Consider the following 15,000-nt stretch of genomic DNA (forward strand, 5'->3'; position numbering starts at 1 on the left):
ATAAGAATTGACATTTCAGCTTGTCACCTGATGTCACTATTAATGGACAGTACAGTAGTAAAGATTTTGAACATTTTGATTAATCAATCCAAGTCAGAAACAACATGTGCTGTGAGCCTTTTATAATTCAAAAACCTTACTTCCAACAATTAACTAGCCTGCACTAACTACTGCACAGTAACGTGTACAAATATTGAATGCAACAGTCTCGTTCTGGAGCGAATCCCTCAGCTGAATTCACGTTGGAATATGATATCAAGGCTTGATACTCATACAGCAGTGTGGATCTTAACATCTAGCTAGGTTGCATCTGGAATATGATCTGGATTATGTATAATATACAGTATAACACTACGCTCACTAGGCGTTAACGTGAATGTCATTCACGTTAACGCTATAGCCTCCAAAAATCTACTGTAGCTAGCTAGCGTCAGCTACTTCTGTAACCACGCTGAAATGCGAGTGCATTAACGTTAATATTTCTAGCTAGGTCAAACACACCTTAACGTTATGAGTGTGGCCGTTTTTGATTAACATTAAGTCCACGATCAAGTCTAGCATTTCGGTATATTCCTACCTCTTAACATCTAGCTAGCTAGGTTGGATCTGGAATATGATATCAAGGCTTGATACATTTGATTGTGCAGTGTGGAGCTTATCTAGCTAGGTTGCATCTGGAATATGATATCAAGCCAGTAATGTCAGTTCTCAGTCGCATTCACGCTAACCTCTTAACGTCTAGCTATAGCTAGGTTACATCTGGATTATGTATAATATACAGTATAGTATACGCTCACTAGGTCATGACATTCACATGTAGCTAGCTAGCGTTAAATAGGTTTATCAGGTTTATCTGTAACCACGCTGAAATGTGAGGGCATTAACGTTAATATTTCAATTAGGTCAAACACACCTTACCATTATGAGTGCGGCCGTTTTTGATTAACATTAGCGTTAAGTCCATGATCAAATCTAGCATTTCGGTATATTCAGTGTGTGTGTGAAAAGGATGTTAGCATGCTAGCATTATTAGCACAGAATGTATACAGTCCATGGTACAACGTTAGCAGTGACCACCGACTTCATTCACTCACCGAAAAAAGTGGAAACCACCTTTCTTTGAGGTACGGTTAATACAACCAACTGCATCGCAAGAAAACATATTTACTGTATAATATTGACAAAAAGACCGCAACACCACAAACGCGACCACCAGGTCAGACAATTAGCCTTTAGCCACAGTAGCCTACCCTTCCTTAAAAATCTCCAAATAGACATCGGCCATCTGGTACAGATTGATGTCACGACCAGTTGTGCCCAGAACGCTTTGTTTCAAATCCCTCGGACCCGTACTGTAATTATCAACGGTTGGTGGTTCGGGTCAGCAGTCCAGATAACTTGCGGTGCAGCTCTGTGGTGCCCGTGGACCGTGATGGCCGTGGAGCAAACAGGCTGTGCTGTGCTGTGGCAGCAGAGCTAACCTCGCGTCACCAGGCTCTTCTCCAGCAGAGCAGCGCTCACTCACTCTGCACGCCTTCAATTATGCATAACTTTAAACCCTTATCAAATGTAAACGGGAAAGTTCCCAAATATATCACCCCCCCACACATGTTATGAAAAGGTGAAATCAGCTATATAGACCAAAACCGTGTTGAGGCCCGGGCTGTAATATGTTTAATTACAGTTAGAAGTGGGGCATTTAAACAGGAACAACGGGACTACTGAGCCCGGCCTCAAGTGGCCATTTGAGGAATTACAGCTTAAATAAAGACTTCCGCGTCTTCAGGGAAAAGGGGGCGGGTTTGCCCCTTGGTCTGCAGATGGCAGTAAGCTCCTCCCACGCTGGCGTCTTTCCTCTGTCGTGGCTCGTGCTCGTGTGGCTGCAGCTCCGTTGTCTCGTGTCGCGTGCAGCGTCTCTCTTGGCTCCCTGCGCACCTGCTGTGCATCTCCTAATCAGCTGTGTGTGTGTGTGTGTGTGTGTGTGTGTGTGTGTGTGTGTGTGTGTGTGTGTGTGTGTGTGTGTGTGTGTGTGTGTGTGTGTGTGTGTGTGTGTGAATAAGTTGGTAACAGCTTAATAACAGTGACTTGTGTTCCAGTCTGGCTCAATATTGTGTTTCACATCAAACAATGTTCATCTGTTGTGTTTCTGTGTCTCATTGTCTTTAGTTTTTAAATGGAACCTGTCAGAGTTTCCTGCAGCACAACACTTTATTTGGTCTGTTTTTAAGGTTTTGACAAAAGGTTTATTTATGTGAGCATGAATGTGGTAAAAACCTACAATCAACCATTTCTTAAAATCACTTGTAAAATATCTTCATAACCACTAAGAATGATTGTTATTGTGAAACACAGCCCAGGTGTTTTAGATGAGAAGCTGCTGCTGTATTGAGTCTTGTTGTCTCATCAGATGCCTGTGAACTCACACTGGATCCAAACACAGCAGGCAGACTCCTCCTCCTGTCTGAAGACAACAGAAAGGTGACGTATGGAGAGAAGCATCCTGATCCTCACACAGAGAGATTTGACTACTGGGATCAGCTGCTGTGTAGAGATGGTCTGACTGGTCGCTGTTATTGGGAGGTGAAGAGGAAAGGAAAGGTTTATATAGGAGTGACTTACAGAGGAATCAGCAGGAGAGGACGGGGTGATGACAGCAGGCTTGGAGGGAATGCAAAGTCCTGGAGTCTGAGCTGCTATGATGATAGTTACACTGCCTGGCACAATAACAGACGCACAGACATACGTCTCTCCTCCTCTCGCTCTAACAGAGTCGCAGTGTATCTTGACTGGCCTGCTGGTTCTCTGTCCTTCTACACAGTTTCCTCTGACACACTGACTCACATCCACACCTTCTACTCAACCTTCACTGAAAAACTCTACCCTGGGTTTAGGCTCTGGTCTGATGGTGCCTCAGTGTCTCTGTGTTAGATAGAGGAGTGAGAGAGAAACTGTCAGATAGAGGAGTGAGAGAGAAACTGTCAGATAGAGGAGAGAGAGAGAAACTGTCAGATAGAGGAGAGAGAGAGAAACTGTCAGATAGAGGAGAGAGAGAAACTGTCAGATAGAGGAGAGAGAGAGAAACTGTCAGATAGAGGAGAGAGAGAAACTGTCAGATAGAGGAGTGAGAGAGAAACTGTCAGATAGAGGGAGAGAGAAACTGTCAGATAGAGGAGAGAGAGAGAACCTGTCAGATAGAGGAGAGAGAGAGAAACTGTCAGATAGAGGAGGGAGAGAGAAACTGTCAGATAGAGGAGAGAGAGAGAAACTGTCAGATAGAGGAGAGAGAGAGAAACTGTCAGATAGAGGAGAGAGAGAGAAACTGTCAGATAGAGGAGAGAGAGAGAAACTGTCAGATAGAGGAGTGAGAGAGAAACTGTTAGATAGAGGAGGGAGAGAGAAACTGTCAGATAGAGGAGGGAGAGAGAAACTGTCAGATAGAGGAGGGAGAGAGAAACTGTCAGATAGAGGAGGGAGAAACTGTCAGATAGAGGAGGGAGAGAGAAACTGTCAGATAGAGGAGAGAGAGAAACTGTCAGATAGAGGAGAGAGAGAGAAACTGTCAGATAGAGGAGAGAGAGAGAAACTGTCAGATAGAGGAGGGAGAGAGAAACTGTCAGATAGAGGAGAGAGAAACTGTCAGATAGAGGAGAGAGAGAGAAACACTGAGACCAAACACAGCTGCTGACATGATGCTTCACTCTGTACAGGATCACACACACACACACACACACACACACACACACACACACACACACACACACACACACACACACACGACAGTTATGACAAGTCAAGACATAGAAAAGCTCGTCCATATGTTTAGATCACATGACAGGAAGCAGCTAGAAGTGAAAAGCTGCCTCTAGAATTCTGACACAAACTAATCTGAACACAAAGCCTCAATTCTCAGCTCCCTGCATTGACTCCAGTGGTGAACGTGAACGCACACATGCAGGTTTGTGTGTGTGTGTCTAAAAACTCCCTTCACATGTCACTGGCTGCACCTTATGCTAACCTATAGATAGATGGATAGACAGATAGAGAGATAGATGGATAGAGAGACACACAGAGCGATAGAGACACAGAGAGATAGAGAGAGAGAACATGTGATCAGTGTTTGACAGGTGAGCTCAACAGAGATGCACTTCCTGCTACAATGTAAAACCTTTGAAGAAACAAGGAATATTTACTTCAATAAGTTCAACTCTGTAATTCCAGACTTCAAAGAACTGAATGAGCTCCAAATTAAAAGTAGTCCTAAGAGAAGGAGACAGGGCTCATCTGTCTGTCCAATATGTCTCAACATGCCACAACCTGAGGGACAGTGAGTGACCTACACACACTGATGTGTATCAATCTCAATGTTTCATAATTAATGTGTATTATGATTATTATTGCATTGTATTACTGTATTATTGTATTATTCATGAGGAGTGATGGTAATGTTGAATGTGATTGTTTCTTGATGCTTTGGCAATATTGTTGTTATGACATTCATGACAATAAAGCTATTTGAATTTGAAAAATTTGAGTTAGAGGGAGACACAGAGAGACACACACACACACACACACACACACACACACACACACACACACACACACACACAGAGATAGAGACACAGAGAGATAGAGATACAGAGATAGAGAGACACAGAGAGAGAGATAGAGACACATAGAGAGAGAGAGATAGAGAGAGACACACAGAGAGAGAGAGAGAGAGAGAGAGAGAGACACACAGAGAGAGAGAGAGAGAGAGAGAGAGAGAGAGAGAGACACACAGAGAGAGAGACACAGAGAGAGAGAAGGGTCATGGAGGAGGCTTGTTGCTGCTGTGATGTTGAGCAGAATCTCTGGTCTGAGTCAGAGCACAGACAGGATGCTGAGGCAACATAAACTCATGTCTTTCTTATGTACAAACTGTTCTTCATTGGATACATGGAAATTATTTTTTACTGTATTCTACGTTCTTTATCATATATTATTTTAAATTACAATTATTTGTTCACTCAGTTTCAATTTATTTTACTGCTTTACATTGAGGAATTAAACGTGTTGAAAATGTCTACATGTGTTGTGTCTTTACAGTTTTTCTCCAAACGTTTAAACACATTTCCAATAACAGGCTCAGTTTGTCAAAACTCTAAACTGAAAAGAGTTTGTCAAAACTCCACAAATCTCTTATAAAGTGACACAACACCATGTTCTCTCTTCTCAAAATGGATTATTTCCACCAAAACAAAACACACAGCTATGATATGTTGATGTGTTACACAGCATCAACTACACACTGGTGTGATCAATTAAAACACTACCATCAAAATAGTCTTCATGTATGTTCTGGCTTCATGTTACATATTCAAATGCATACAATTGTGTGGAAATAGTTTCCTTTCCTCATTTTGGTAAAGTGTAGTGTTTTGCCCTAAAATAGCATTTACTGTTGATACAACACAAATGTTACCTGTTTTAACAAAACTCAGTAATTTCACTGATACAATAGTTAAGGTCAGAAGTGTCATGTCCATTGAAACTGAGGGGGCAGTTGCATTTTTTGAGAGAAAAAGAAAGAAAGAAAATGCAAAATTCATGTCAGTCATTAGTAGTAGAGCATCAATCCCCTTTTCAAACATGTGAAAATGAAATGTTCATGAAATGTTAGTTATTAGAGGTGTTTTGAAGTGACTGCACACACCAGACGATTCATTCAAAGCAACTTTACTTCCTGGAACACATTCTTAAGTACACAGTCTAGAGCGCCCTCCATAGGCATCATATAGAACCACATATCAATACATCTTCCTTTTTTCCAATAAGACAGAAGACTGTATAACTCAAGGGCTATGTCCCTATAACTGGAAAGTAACATCAATTAACTGTGTAACTTGTAACTGAGCTATGACTGTATAGAAGTATAATAGTTTTATTTAACCGAGCAACAAGGACTCTATTCCCCAAGACCCCATAACAGTACCACATGTAGTTTAAGGGTGTATTCACACCTCTGGGTCGTTTGCTTTGTTCTGATTCTCTCTTGTAACGGGACAAGCCCGTCTTTTATTGTCACACGAACACCACAACACATGCATGCGGCCACAACACACTCATGCTGACGGTGGCCGGTGAAAAGTGTCCTCTGCATTTAACCCATCCAGGCATGTCCTTTCCTCCGAGGGGCAGGCCAGGAGCAGTACCACATGTAGCTTAAGGGTGTATTCACACCTCTGGGTCGTTTGCTTTGTTCTGATTCAGGTACTTAATTAATACAATTGTTGCATTTGTGCCTTGGTTCGTTTGTGTTCACACAGCCACAAATCAAGCGGTCCAAATAGTATTGCCAAGCCTCCTGGATTGGTCAGGAGACACTCTGGTAGGCTAATAGCCTCTCGGGATGGAAGACATAATTCCCAGAGATGTTTCTATATGATTATAATGTAGCAGGTGGTACCTGTGGCTTGCCGTACACACCTTGAATGCAGATAGGGAGCCGTATATATAGTCCATGGGACAAAGCCCAACATTTCACTTATTGGTATCACTCAAGGTGGCAAATTCTAGTCACATTTTTTGAAAAGGTACATGTCCATAGATTATATTTTGGTAAGATAACTTTTGCTAAGTGCTAGCTTCATGTGTTATCAGCACATGAAGTTAACCACCACCTACAATAAATTGGTATCTAGGCACTGGTGCATATCCTACTTTAGGCTCATTGTCAGGACCTTTACTCATGTTTTATGAAGGCATGTTTGGTCTATTTTTTAAGTGTAGACTCATAGCTTTCATTTAAGCCCAGTTGTGAGTCTGTCTAATAAATGTAGAGGTCTTCAAAGTATCAACAACATTCATTTTCCCACAATTTCCACCTAAACTATAGTCTTTATTTGAGCATTGTGACATGTAGGAACATCACTGACACAAATAACAAAACCTGAAATACTCACAGGACTGTAACAATTGAGGAAATGTATAATCTTCCCATATTATCCCACCATGAAGGCTGATTGTGGGCCTTAAAGTAGAAGATGGGCCCGGGCCAGAATTTTCACTAATTGGTACCACCCACGGTGGCAAATCCTAGTTTTGTATTTTGCAAAGGTCTGTACCTTTAGATGATATTTCAACTTGATAAACTTTGACAAGTGGTATCTTAGTCACAGTTAACCCTCACTGACACCAACCGTTGATCCAACGAAGGAGACAATCTTGTCAATTTATTTGAACAGAACAAAAAACCAAGAATTCTAACTTTCAATCACTTATTTAACCAATGATCTTTATCATCACCACCATCACAAATTATAATATTAAACAGTTTTCATATTCTGTTTGATTCATCATCATCATCAGTATCATCATAGTCATCCAGGGTCACAGCAACTTCTACATCCTCCTCCGCTCTGTGATGGCTGCAGGTTTGTAGCTTGCACATTTCTGTGCACTTTAGTTTGTTGGCAAGGCAGGAACAGTCTGGAAGCTTACAGGTCTGTCCACACTTGCAGGTCATCAGTTGTGTCAGTGATGTTTCTACATGTTTTCCTCCGACACATGCGCGTGGAAAGTGGAGATTTAGGCTCAAAACTTAACAATTCAACTGTTTGTCTGTAGATGTGGTAGAGATGTAGGTATGTTCATGAATTGTCACATTTACTCTATAGACAGTTTTCATAGATTTGTGTTGCTAGGGAACACTTTGAAACCTTGCTTATTTCCTGTCAGCTCTAGAGAGGCAAAGTGACCACCTACTTCCTGCTTCAGCTTCTGTACCAGAGATTTTCATCCACCATTTATTTTCCCATAGACATTTCATAAAATGCGTATAAAAATAGTTTTACTGGTTCAAACCAAACGGTACAGATATATATAGAAACAGGAGAGATCGCATAACATTTCACTGGGACCAAAACGTAAGAAAAATGCGGGTTTAAAGAAAGTATTTGTTCTATGTTTTTTTTAGTTTTGGTCTGAGTGAAATGTTCTATTTTATACGCATTTTACGAAATGTCTATGGGAAAATAAATGGCGGATGAAAATCTCTGGTACAGTGCTGAAGCAGGAAGTGACGTTCCACTTTGCCTCTCTATTGTACCAGCAAACACTGCAACAACCTAGGGGCAATTTAGAATGTCTAGTTGTGAAGTTAAAAGCGTCTTTAGATAATTTGTTGAATGTGTTAAAGAGTTGAATTGTTGAATGTCAACTAATAAGCTGTTGAAATATTACAAGTACTCTGTAGACTCTAAGACATTAAACCTCCATCTTGTCTTATGAAATCATACAGCGACCACCACAAATTTTGTCATAAATAAAAAATATATTTTACTTTTAATTTAAATTACAGCATCAAAGACAACAGAGCAACATTTGAGTTGACATCAGAGGTCACAGTTATTGGCTCAGTGGGCTCGAACACTCAGTGAGGAGTGGACAGTGATGTCATCAGAGTGGACAGTGATGACATCAGAGGCTGAAATAGGGGGAGGGGGGCTATGGTGATGTCATCGTCCTCTCCTTGTTTTCCCTCCTACAATCACAAAGATCACAGCTCCTCCTCGTCACTGGATCCCCCACTACACAAACCCACAACATAAACCAACCGAGATCAGACCAGCGAGTCGAGCCCAGATGATGTCAGGTATCATCAGAGAACACTTGTCCCAGGACCGTGAGTCGAGCACTGAAAGGCTGAACGGGGCAGGACAGCAGGGGGGCGGTCTTTCGCTCACCAGGTTTCAGGGCGATGCTCTCCGATTGGCCGGGGGGAGGATTGTCCTCAGCCTGCTTGGAGGGCGTCTGTGATTGGCTGCCGGTCCTTTCCGAGGGCTGCTGTGATAGGCTGAGCAGGATGTCCCTCAGCTCGTGCCTCTCGTGGGCGTGGCGGCCGCAGCAGTAGAGCGCGGCCGGGTCAAGTGGGTGGGCCTCCGTGTTGAAAATGAAGCCCCCCGCCCCTAAGACACACTGCCCCCCCTCCCCCCCCTCCTCCCAGGACCCCCCGCCGTGCAGGAAGTGGGCGGGGTCAAAGAGCAGGTAGAGGTACTTGACGGTTTCGGCCAGGAAGAAGGACTCCATCCTGTTGTCCAGCTGGTGGTCCCGCAGGTCTTTAATCTGAGGTGGACAGGAACATTGACAATAGCTGTGTTTACATGGAGCCTTTTCATCAGAATAGCTGCCCAATCAGAATAAAAATGTCAAGTCCAGTCAATTCACAATCACAAGCATGTCTCAGAGGACTTTACAGAGAATGTGTCTAGCTAGGTCTAGCTAAGCACAATGAATATGTAACCTGGCATGTCTCAGAGGACTTTACAGAGAATGTGTCTAGCTAGGTCTAGCTAAGCACAATGAGTATGTAACCTGGCATGTCTCAGAGGACTTTACAGAGAATGTGTCTAGCTAGGTCTAGCTAAGCACAATGAATATGTAACCTGGCATGTCTCAGAGGACTTTACAGAGAATGTGTCTAGCTAGGTCTAGCTAAGCACAATGAATATGTAACCTGGCATGTCTCAGAGGACTTTACAGAGAATGTGTCTAGCTAGGTCTAGCTAAGCACAATGAATATGTAACCTGGCATGTCTCAGAGGACTTTACAGAGAATGTGAGAGAGCAGAGAGAAGAGGAGAGGGAGAACACAACAAGACAAGAGAGAGGAGAAGAGAGAGGAGAGAGAACAGAAATCAAAACCTATCTTTAGCCGTTTTCCCACATGCGTACCGGAAAATTACCTGTAAGTCAATATCGGACATTTCCCTTCACACCTCTCCTCTCGCATATGAGAATCTAGCAGCTAAATTGCCTGTATGTTGGGGGGCGGGGCGGCACTGCAGAGCGGGTGGGGAGTGACGTGTCGGCAAAACTCAGAATGGTGAAATAAGTTTGCTTGTTTATCCGTTCACCTGCGTCGCGTTGAAGCACTTTTTACAGACTGGCTTCGTTTGATGTGTCCGGGCTTGCCTTCGCTGTCGGCAACGTAAGCAAAATACTTCCACATTTCGCTTTGTGCATTTGCTTCTCTGTGTGCCTGTCGGGCTGTGACTGAAGGAGGAGGAGGACTGTGGCCAGACAGCGAGCAGGCAGCAGAGAGGAGAGGGGAAAATCAGCACACCCACACATGAAGCTGACATAGGCTACTGCTCTTATTATCACAAGATCATTTCGCCAGTTTGCTTTAATGTGCGCGAATGATTACATTATGCCCGCTGGAACATTAAGCAACGTGTGTACACCTCGCACATGAGAGTGTCGCGGGAAATGACTGGACCCGTTCTACACTTGAGTCCGCTATCGCGCATACCGCTCTTCTGACTGGCTCCAAACTGGTGAAATCTCTGCGATGACGGGGTCGCGCTTATACCGGCACGACGACTTTCACACATGCAGGCATTAAGGTGCTCTTATGCTCGAGCAAAGCTCCGTGGGGGTGGGGCCCCGCGAGTCTCCGTGAGTCACCGTGCAGACCTCGCGCTGGGGGTGATGCCATTATACTCAGAAAGTGATCAGCATGTATTGTGTGCATTGTACAATGGTGAAAACAGCCCGTGAAAAGTCGCAATGAAACGCTGTGGAGTACTGAGTGCGCTTTCACTCTCAAACGACCGCACATCAGCACATGAAGGACTCACCAAACTTGTTTTTACTGAAAGCCGTTTTTACTACTCAGCCCTGATAGCCTACTACTCTGTGCTGCTTTTAATCTCTCTCAATAATGCTCTTAACACAACACATTTACTTGGTGAAATGACTAAAAACGAACAGTTGCAAATCTAAGTTTATAGCCTACCACATGGGTCAAGAAATGTGGCGAAAACACAGCTCAGTGTTCAGGGCTCAATGGTTTGAATGCGGCCATGTTTGGAGAGAAGCTCGCGCTGTTAGAAAAAAAGTCAGGCACAACGCGAGCGGCCGCTGGAGCTAGCGAATAACCACGCCCAACAAATTTACGTAATTTGACGCGCCCGCCCCTCGCTCCACCCCCGCGCCCTTCACGGCAGGGTGAGCATAATTCAGCCTTTAGACCACGTTCCGGTCATTTAGCGGTACAAAGCGCATGTGGGAAAACAGCTTTTGTAGGAAAAAGGGAAGGAACCTTGTGAGGCAGTCAGTCAAACAGACAGACAAACAGACAGTCAGTCATATATTCAGTCACACAGGCAGACAGTCATATATTCAGTCAGTAAGTCAGACAGACAGTCATATATTCAGTCAGTCAGACAGGCAGACTTACACTAGCGTATCCACAGGGCGTCTTGGCGATCTTCTCTATGGACTCCAGAGCATCCAGGCCCAGCTGGAGGTAGGTGTGGTCACCTGTCGCCCTGAACAGGTACATCGCACTCTCTATGAGCTCTGTAACAAACACACACACACACACATACACGCACACACACACACACGCGCGCACACACACACACACACACACACACACACACGCACACACAGCTACAGGTTGTCTGCCAGGTAGGAACGTTAACCAGTCTCTATAGAGAGCCGCAGGGATGACGTATTTTTGTAGGCAGAATGCGGAAGTCCCGAACTTCCTGGTTCTTCACTGTTTCTGTCTATGGGATTTTTGAATGGGTTTTTGCCGCGATGCTTCCAATACGGTCTCTGGGCAACGCAAGATTAATCAAACGCGAACCAGAGTTCCGTCAGATAATCTTCACACATGAGGACCACTTTCATGAGTTTTGTAGCGTAAATGCGAGCCCTAGAAGTAAAATGCTCGAGCTAAGCTAATCCAGAACTACACACTGTCGCATAGGCTTCCACATCACGTCAGCACTCAACCTGGACTGTTGTTGGATGTGTGCACTGATTACCCCGGGCTGACGTGGTGGTGACGTTATTGACGTATATATCCCCATCGACTCAAAAGTGTAGTCTCATTTAGCCGTTTGCTAGCTAGTCGTCCTTTTAACGGCACGTAAAAGCTTCAAAACTCGTAAAAGTGGTCCTCGTGTGTGAAGATGATATTACTAAACACTGGTTCGCGTTTGATTAAGCCAGCGTTGCTCAGAGAGATTATTAGAAGCATCGCGCCAAAAACCCATTCAAAACTCCCATAGGTGAAAACTGTGAAGAACCAGGGCTGTTAGCATCGATGATTTCCGGACTCGTTACTGCGGCTCTCTATAGGCAGTAACACTTGTCTTCATAGCAGAGCTGGTTTATCCAGTCAGTCAGTCAGTCAGTCAGTGAGTTTGTGTAGTATTGTGATGTACGTCATGTACAGTCAGTCTAGTGCACTGACCTGGTGTCAGTGAGTTTGTGTAGTATTGTAATGTACATCATGTACAGTCAGTCTAGTGCACTGACCTGGTGTCAGTGAGTTTGTGTAGTATTGTAATGTACATCATGTACAGTCAGTCTAGTGCACTGACCTGGTGTCAGTGAGTTTGTGTAGTATTGTAATGTACATCATGTACAGTCAGTCTAGTGCACTGACCTGGTGTCAGTGAGTTTGTGTAGTATTGTAATGTACATCATGTACAGTCAGTCTAGTGCACTGACCTGGTCTCAGTGGGTATCCCTCCCTCTTATCCACTGTGTATCCCTGAGGAATGCTGTAGAACTCAGGCAGGCCTCCAAACTGCCTCCACACAGAGTAATAGTTCTGGAAGGTTCTCGCTGCGCTGTCCAGGTTCCCCAACAGGGACTAAGACAGACACACACACACACACACACACACACACACACACACACACACACACACACAGTGAAACCCGAGGAAAGAAAGGAACAATGTCTGCCACTGCACTCTGCATGAATGTGTCTATGTGTTCTTGTTCAGCTGCCTTAAGCCCAATTTATGCTTCATCTGCCGACAGTTTTGAAACGGTCGCCGACAGAAATGAGGACTTGACTCGACACTTTCAAGTGTCTGCTACCTGGTGAGATGTCTAGTGTCGCTGACTACGTCATAGTATCGCACAAGTCTGATTGGCTATATAGACGGCACGCGCTTGACTTCCTTGTTGTTCCCAGAGAGAGAGGAGGTGAGTTGTGTGGTTGTGTGCTGTTTATATGCGGCTGCAGCCAAGTACGTTACATCTTGCCTCCGAGGTGGTTTCACTGTGCATTTCATTCCCTCTGCAGCTGCTTATAGCGTTCGAGTGTCACGTGACCGTTGAACCGAGGCGAACGTCTTCTGAAGTATAAATGAAACACCATGAGCGTCACTTTTTTTTCCGTCTGCGACCATGTGCTGAGCGACACTTTCTAACAAGTATAAATTAAGCTTCAGTGAGGTCCAATTTGACTTTATACCATAGGAAGTGAGGACATTTTGGCCGGTCCTCTTTCGTTATTTTTTTTATTATAATTTTTTTTTCTTCTGATTTTCAATTTTACAAATTACCTGTAAATCAATATCGGCCATTTCCCGGAATTTCCCTTCACACCTGAGCGCTCGCATGTGTGAATATAGTCGTCAAATAGCCTGTATGTTGGGGGGCGGGGGGGGCTTATTTGTGAAATAAGTTCGCTTGTCACACAATAAATCACACTCGTTTGTCTTAAGAGGGCATGTATGTTGTATCCTTCACATTCGCTAACCAGTCTTTGAACTGAAATCTTTGAAGAAGTTGGGATCCCTGTCTGATAGAAATAGCCTGGCTGGTTCGATGTTTATCCGTTCACCTGCGTCGCGTTGAAGCACTTTTTACAGACTGGCTTTGTTTGATGTGTCCGGGCTTGCCTTCACTGTCAGCAACGTAAGCAAAATACTTCCACATTTCGCTTCGTGCATCTGCTTACAAGCGTTGGGCGGCTTGCAAGACTCTCAGAACAAGCCTTTGCCATTCTCGCTGTCTGTGTCCCTGTCGGGCTGGACTGAAGGACTCTGGCCAGAGAGCGAGCAGAGAGGGGAGGGGGGAGCACGCCCACACATGAAGCAGCCATACCACTCTCATGACAACCTAGAAACTCGTGAAAAGTCCACGATGACGGGGTCGCGCTTATACCGGAAAACAACTTTCACACTCCAAGGCATTAGACCGCTTGCCGGTCATTTAACGGTAAAAAGCGCATGTGTGAAAACGGTTTTAGTGTAACTGTGCGTGTGTGTGTGCGTGCGTGCATGCGTGTGTGAGTGAGTGTGCCTTGTCACAGCGCTGTCGCCTCACAGCTAGAAGGTCCTGGGTTCGATTCCTGCCTGGGACGCTGTGGGTGCCGAGGGTGTCCCCCCCATATCCTCAGTGCCTACTGCCCAGGTGGGCTATCTCATCAAAAGGGCCTTTCTGTGTGGAGTTTGCATGTTGTCCCCTGGGGGGTTCCTCCATACAACATCGGTATGGACCCCCACTAAAAACATGCAGAAGATCGTCACCTGACCAGCGCGCTTTACACTGAAAAGCCGCACACTGCTCCTGGCTGCCCCCCGGAGGAAGGACATGCCTCCATAGCCGTTTTCCCACATGCGTACCGGAAAATTACCTGTAAGTCAATATCGGACATTTCCCTTCACACTTCGGCTCGCGCATGTGGGAATCTATCAGCGAATTTGCCTGTATGTTGGGGGGCGGGGGGAGGTTATTTGGGGGGTCGGCAAAACTCGAAATAAGTTCGCTTGTCAGTTGTCACACAATAAATCACACTCGTTTGACTTAAGAGCAGCGTCAAGCCGCCAGCGTAATAAACACAGCCGATTTACCCCCTCCCCTCTCTGCTCGAGAGCAGCAGCCACACAGGACAGACACAGGCACACAGTGAGAATGGCAGAGGCTTGCAAGCTGCTCAACGCTTGTATGTATGTAGAGAAAGCAAATGCACGAAGCGAAATGTGGAAGTAGTTTGCTTTGATGTGCGCGAATGATTAGATGATGCACTTTGAAGAAGTTGGGATCCGTGTCTGAGAGAAATAGTTGCTGGTTCGATGTTTATCCGTTCACCTGCGTCGCGTTGAAGCACTTTTTACAGACTGGCTTCGTTTGATGTGTCCGGGGTTGCCTTCGGAAATCAGCAAGCTGACATACTGCTCTTATTAGGCTATCACAAGATCATTTC

The 15,000-nt window shown here is 44.7% G+C and overlaps 2 protein-coding genes across 2 annotated transcripts in view; one reads left to right on the forward strand and one right to left on the reverse strand.

The window, feature by feature from the left end:
• LOC310794988 (NLR family CARD domain-containing protein 3-like) overlaps nucleotides 1-5,020 on the forward strand; it is a gene marked incomplete at its 5' end in the record, with an annotated part of 20,088 nt that extends 15,068 nt beyond the window's left edge. Inside the window, one exon of the mRNA XM_083657012.1 lies at nucleotides 2,408-5,020. Coding sequence (XP_083513138.1) covers nucleotides 2,408-2,928 — 521 coding nt within the window. The 3' untranslated portion in view covers nucleotides 2,929-5,020. The remainder of the gene's footprint in view (nucleotides 1-2,407) is intronic.
• Nucleotides 5,021-8,201: 3,181 nt separating this feature from the next.
• The window catches only part of LOC310795187 (ER degradation-enhancing alpha-mannosidase-like protein 2), a 21,766-nt gene continuing 14,967 nt past the window's right edge, over nucleotides 8,202-15,000 (reverse strand). Inside the window, exons 9-11 of the mRNA XM_083657241.1 lie at nucleotides 12,508-12,652; nucleotides 11,222-11,343; nucleotides 8,202-9,102 (exon numbers count right to left, since the gene is read on the reverse strand). Of these exons, the coding sequence (XP_083513367.1) occupies nucleotides 8,629-9,102; nucleotides 11,222-11,343; nucleotides 12,508-12,652 (741 nt within the window). The 3' untranslated portion in view covers nucleotides 8,202-8,628. The remainder of the gene's footprint in view (nucleotides 9,103-11,221; nucleotides 11,344-12,507; nucleotides 12,653-15,000) is intronic.

The sequence above is a fragment of the Poromitra crassiceps genome (genome assembly GCF_964638095.1).
Source record: "Poromitra crassiceps genome assembly, chromosome: 20".
In the NCBI taxonomy this organism is placed as follows: Eukaryota; Metazoa; Chordata; class Actinopteri; order Beryciformes; family Melamphaidae; genus Poromitra; species Poromitra crassiceps.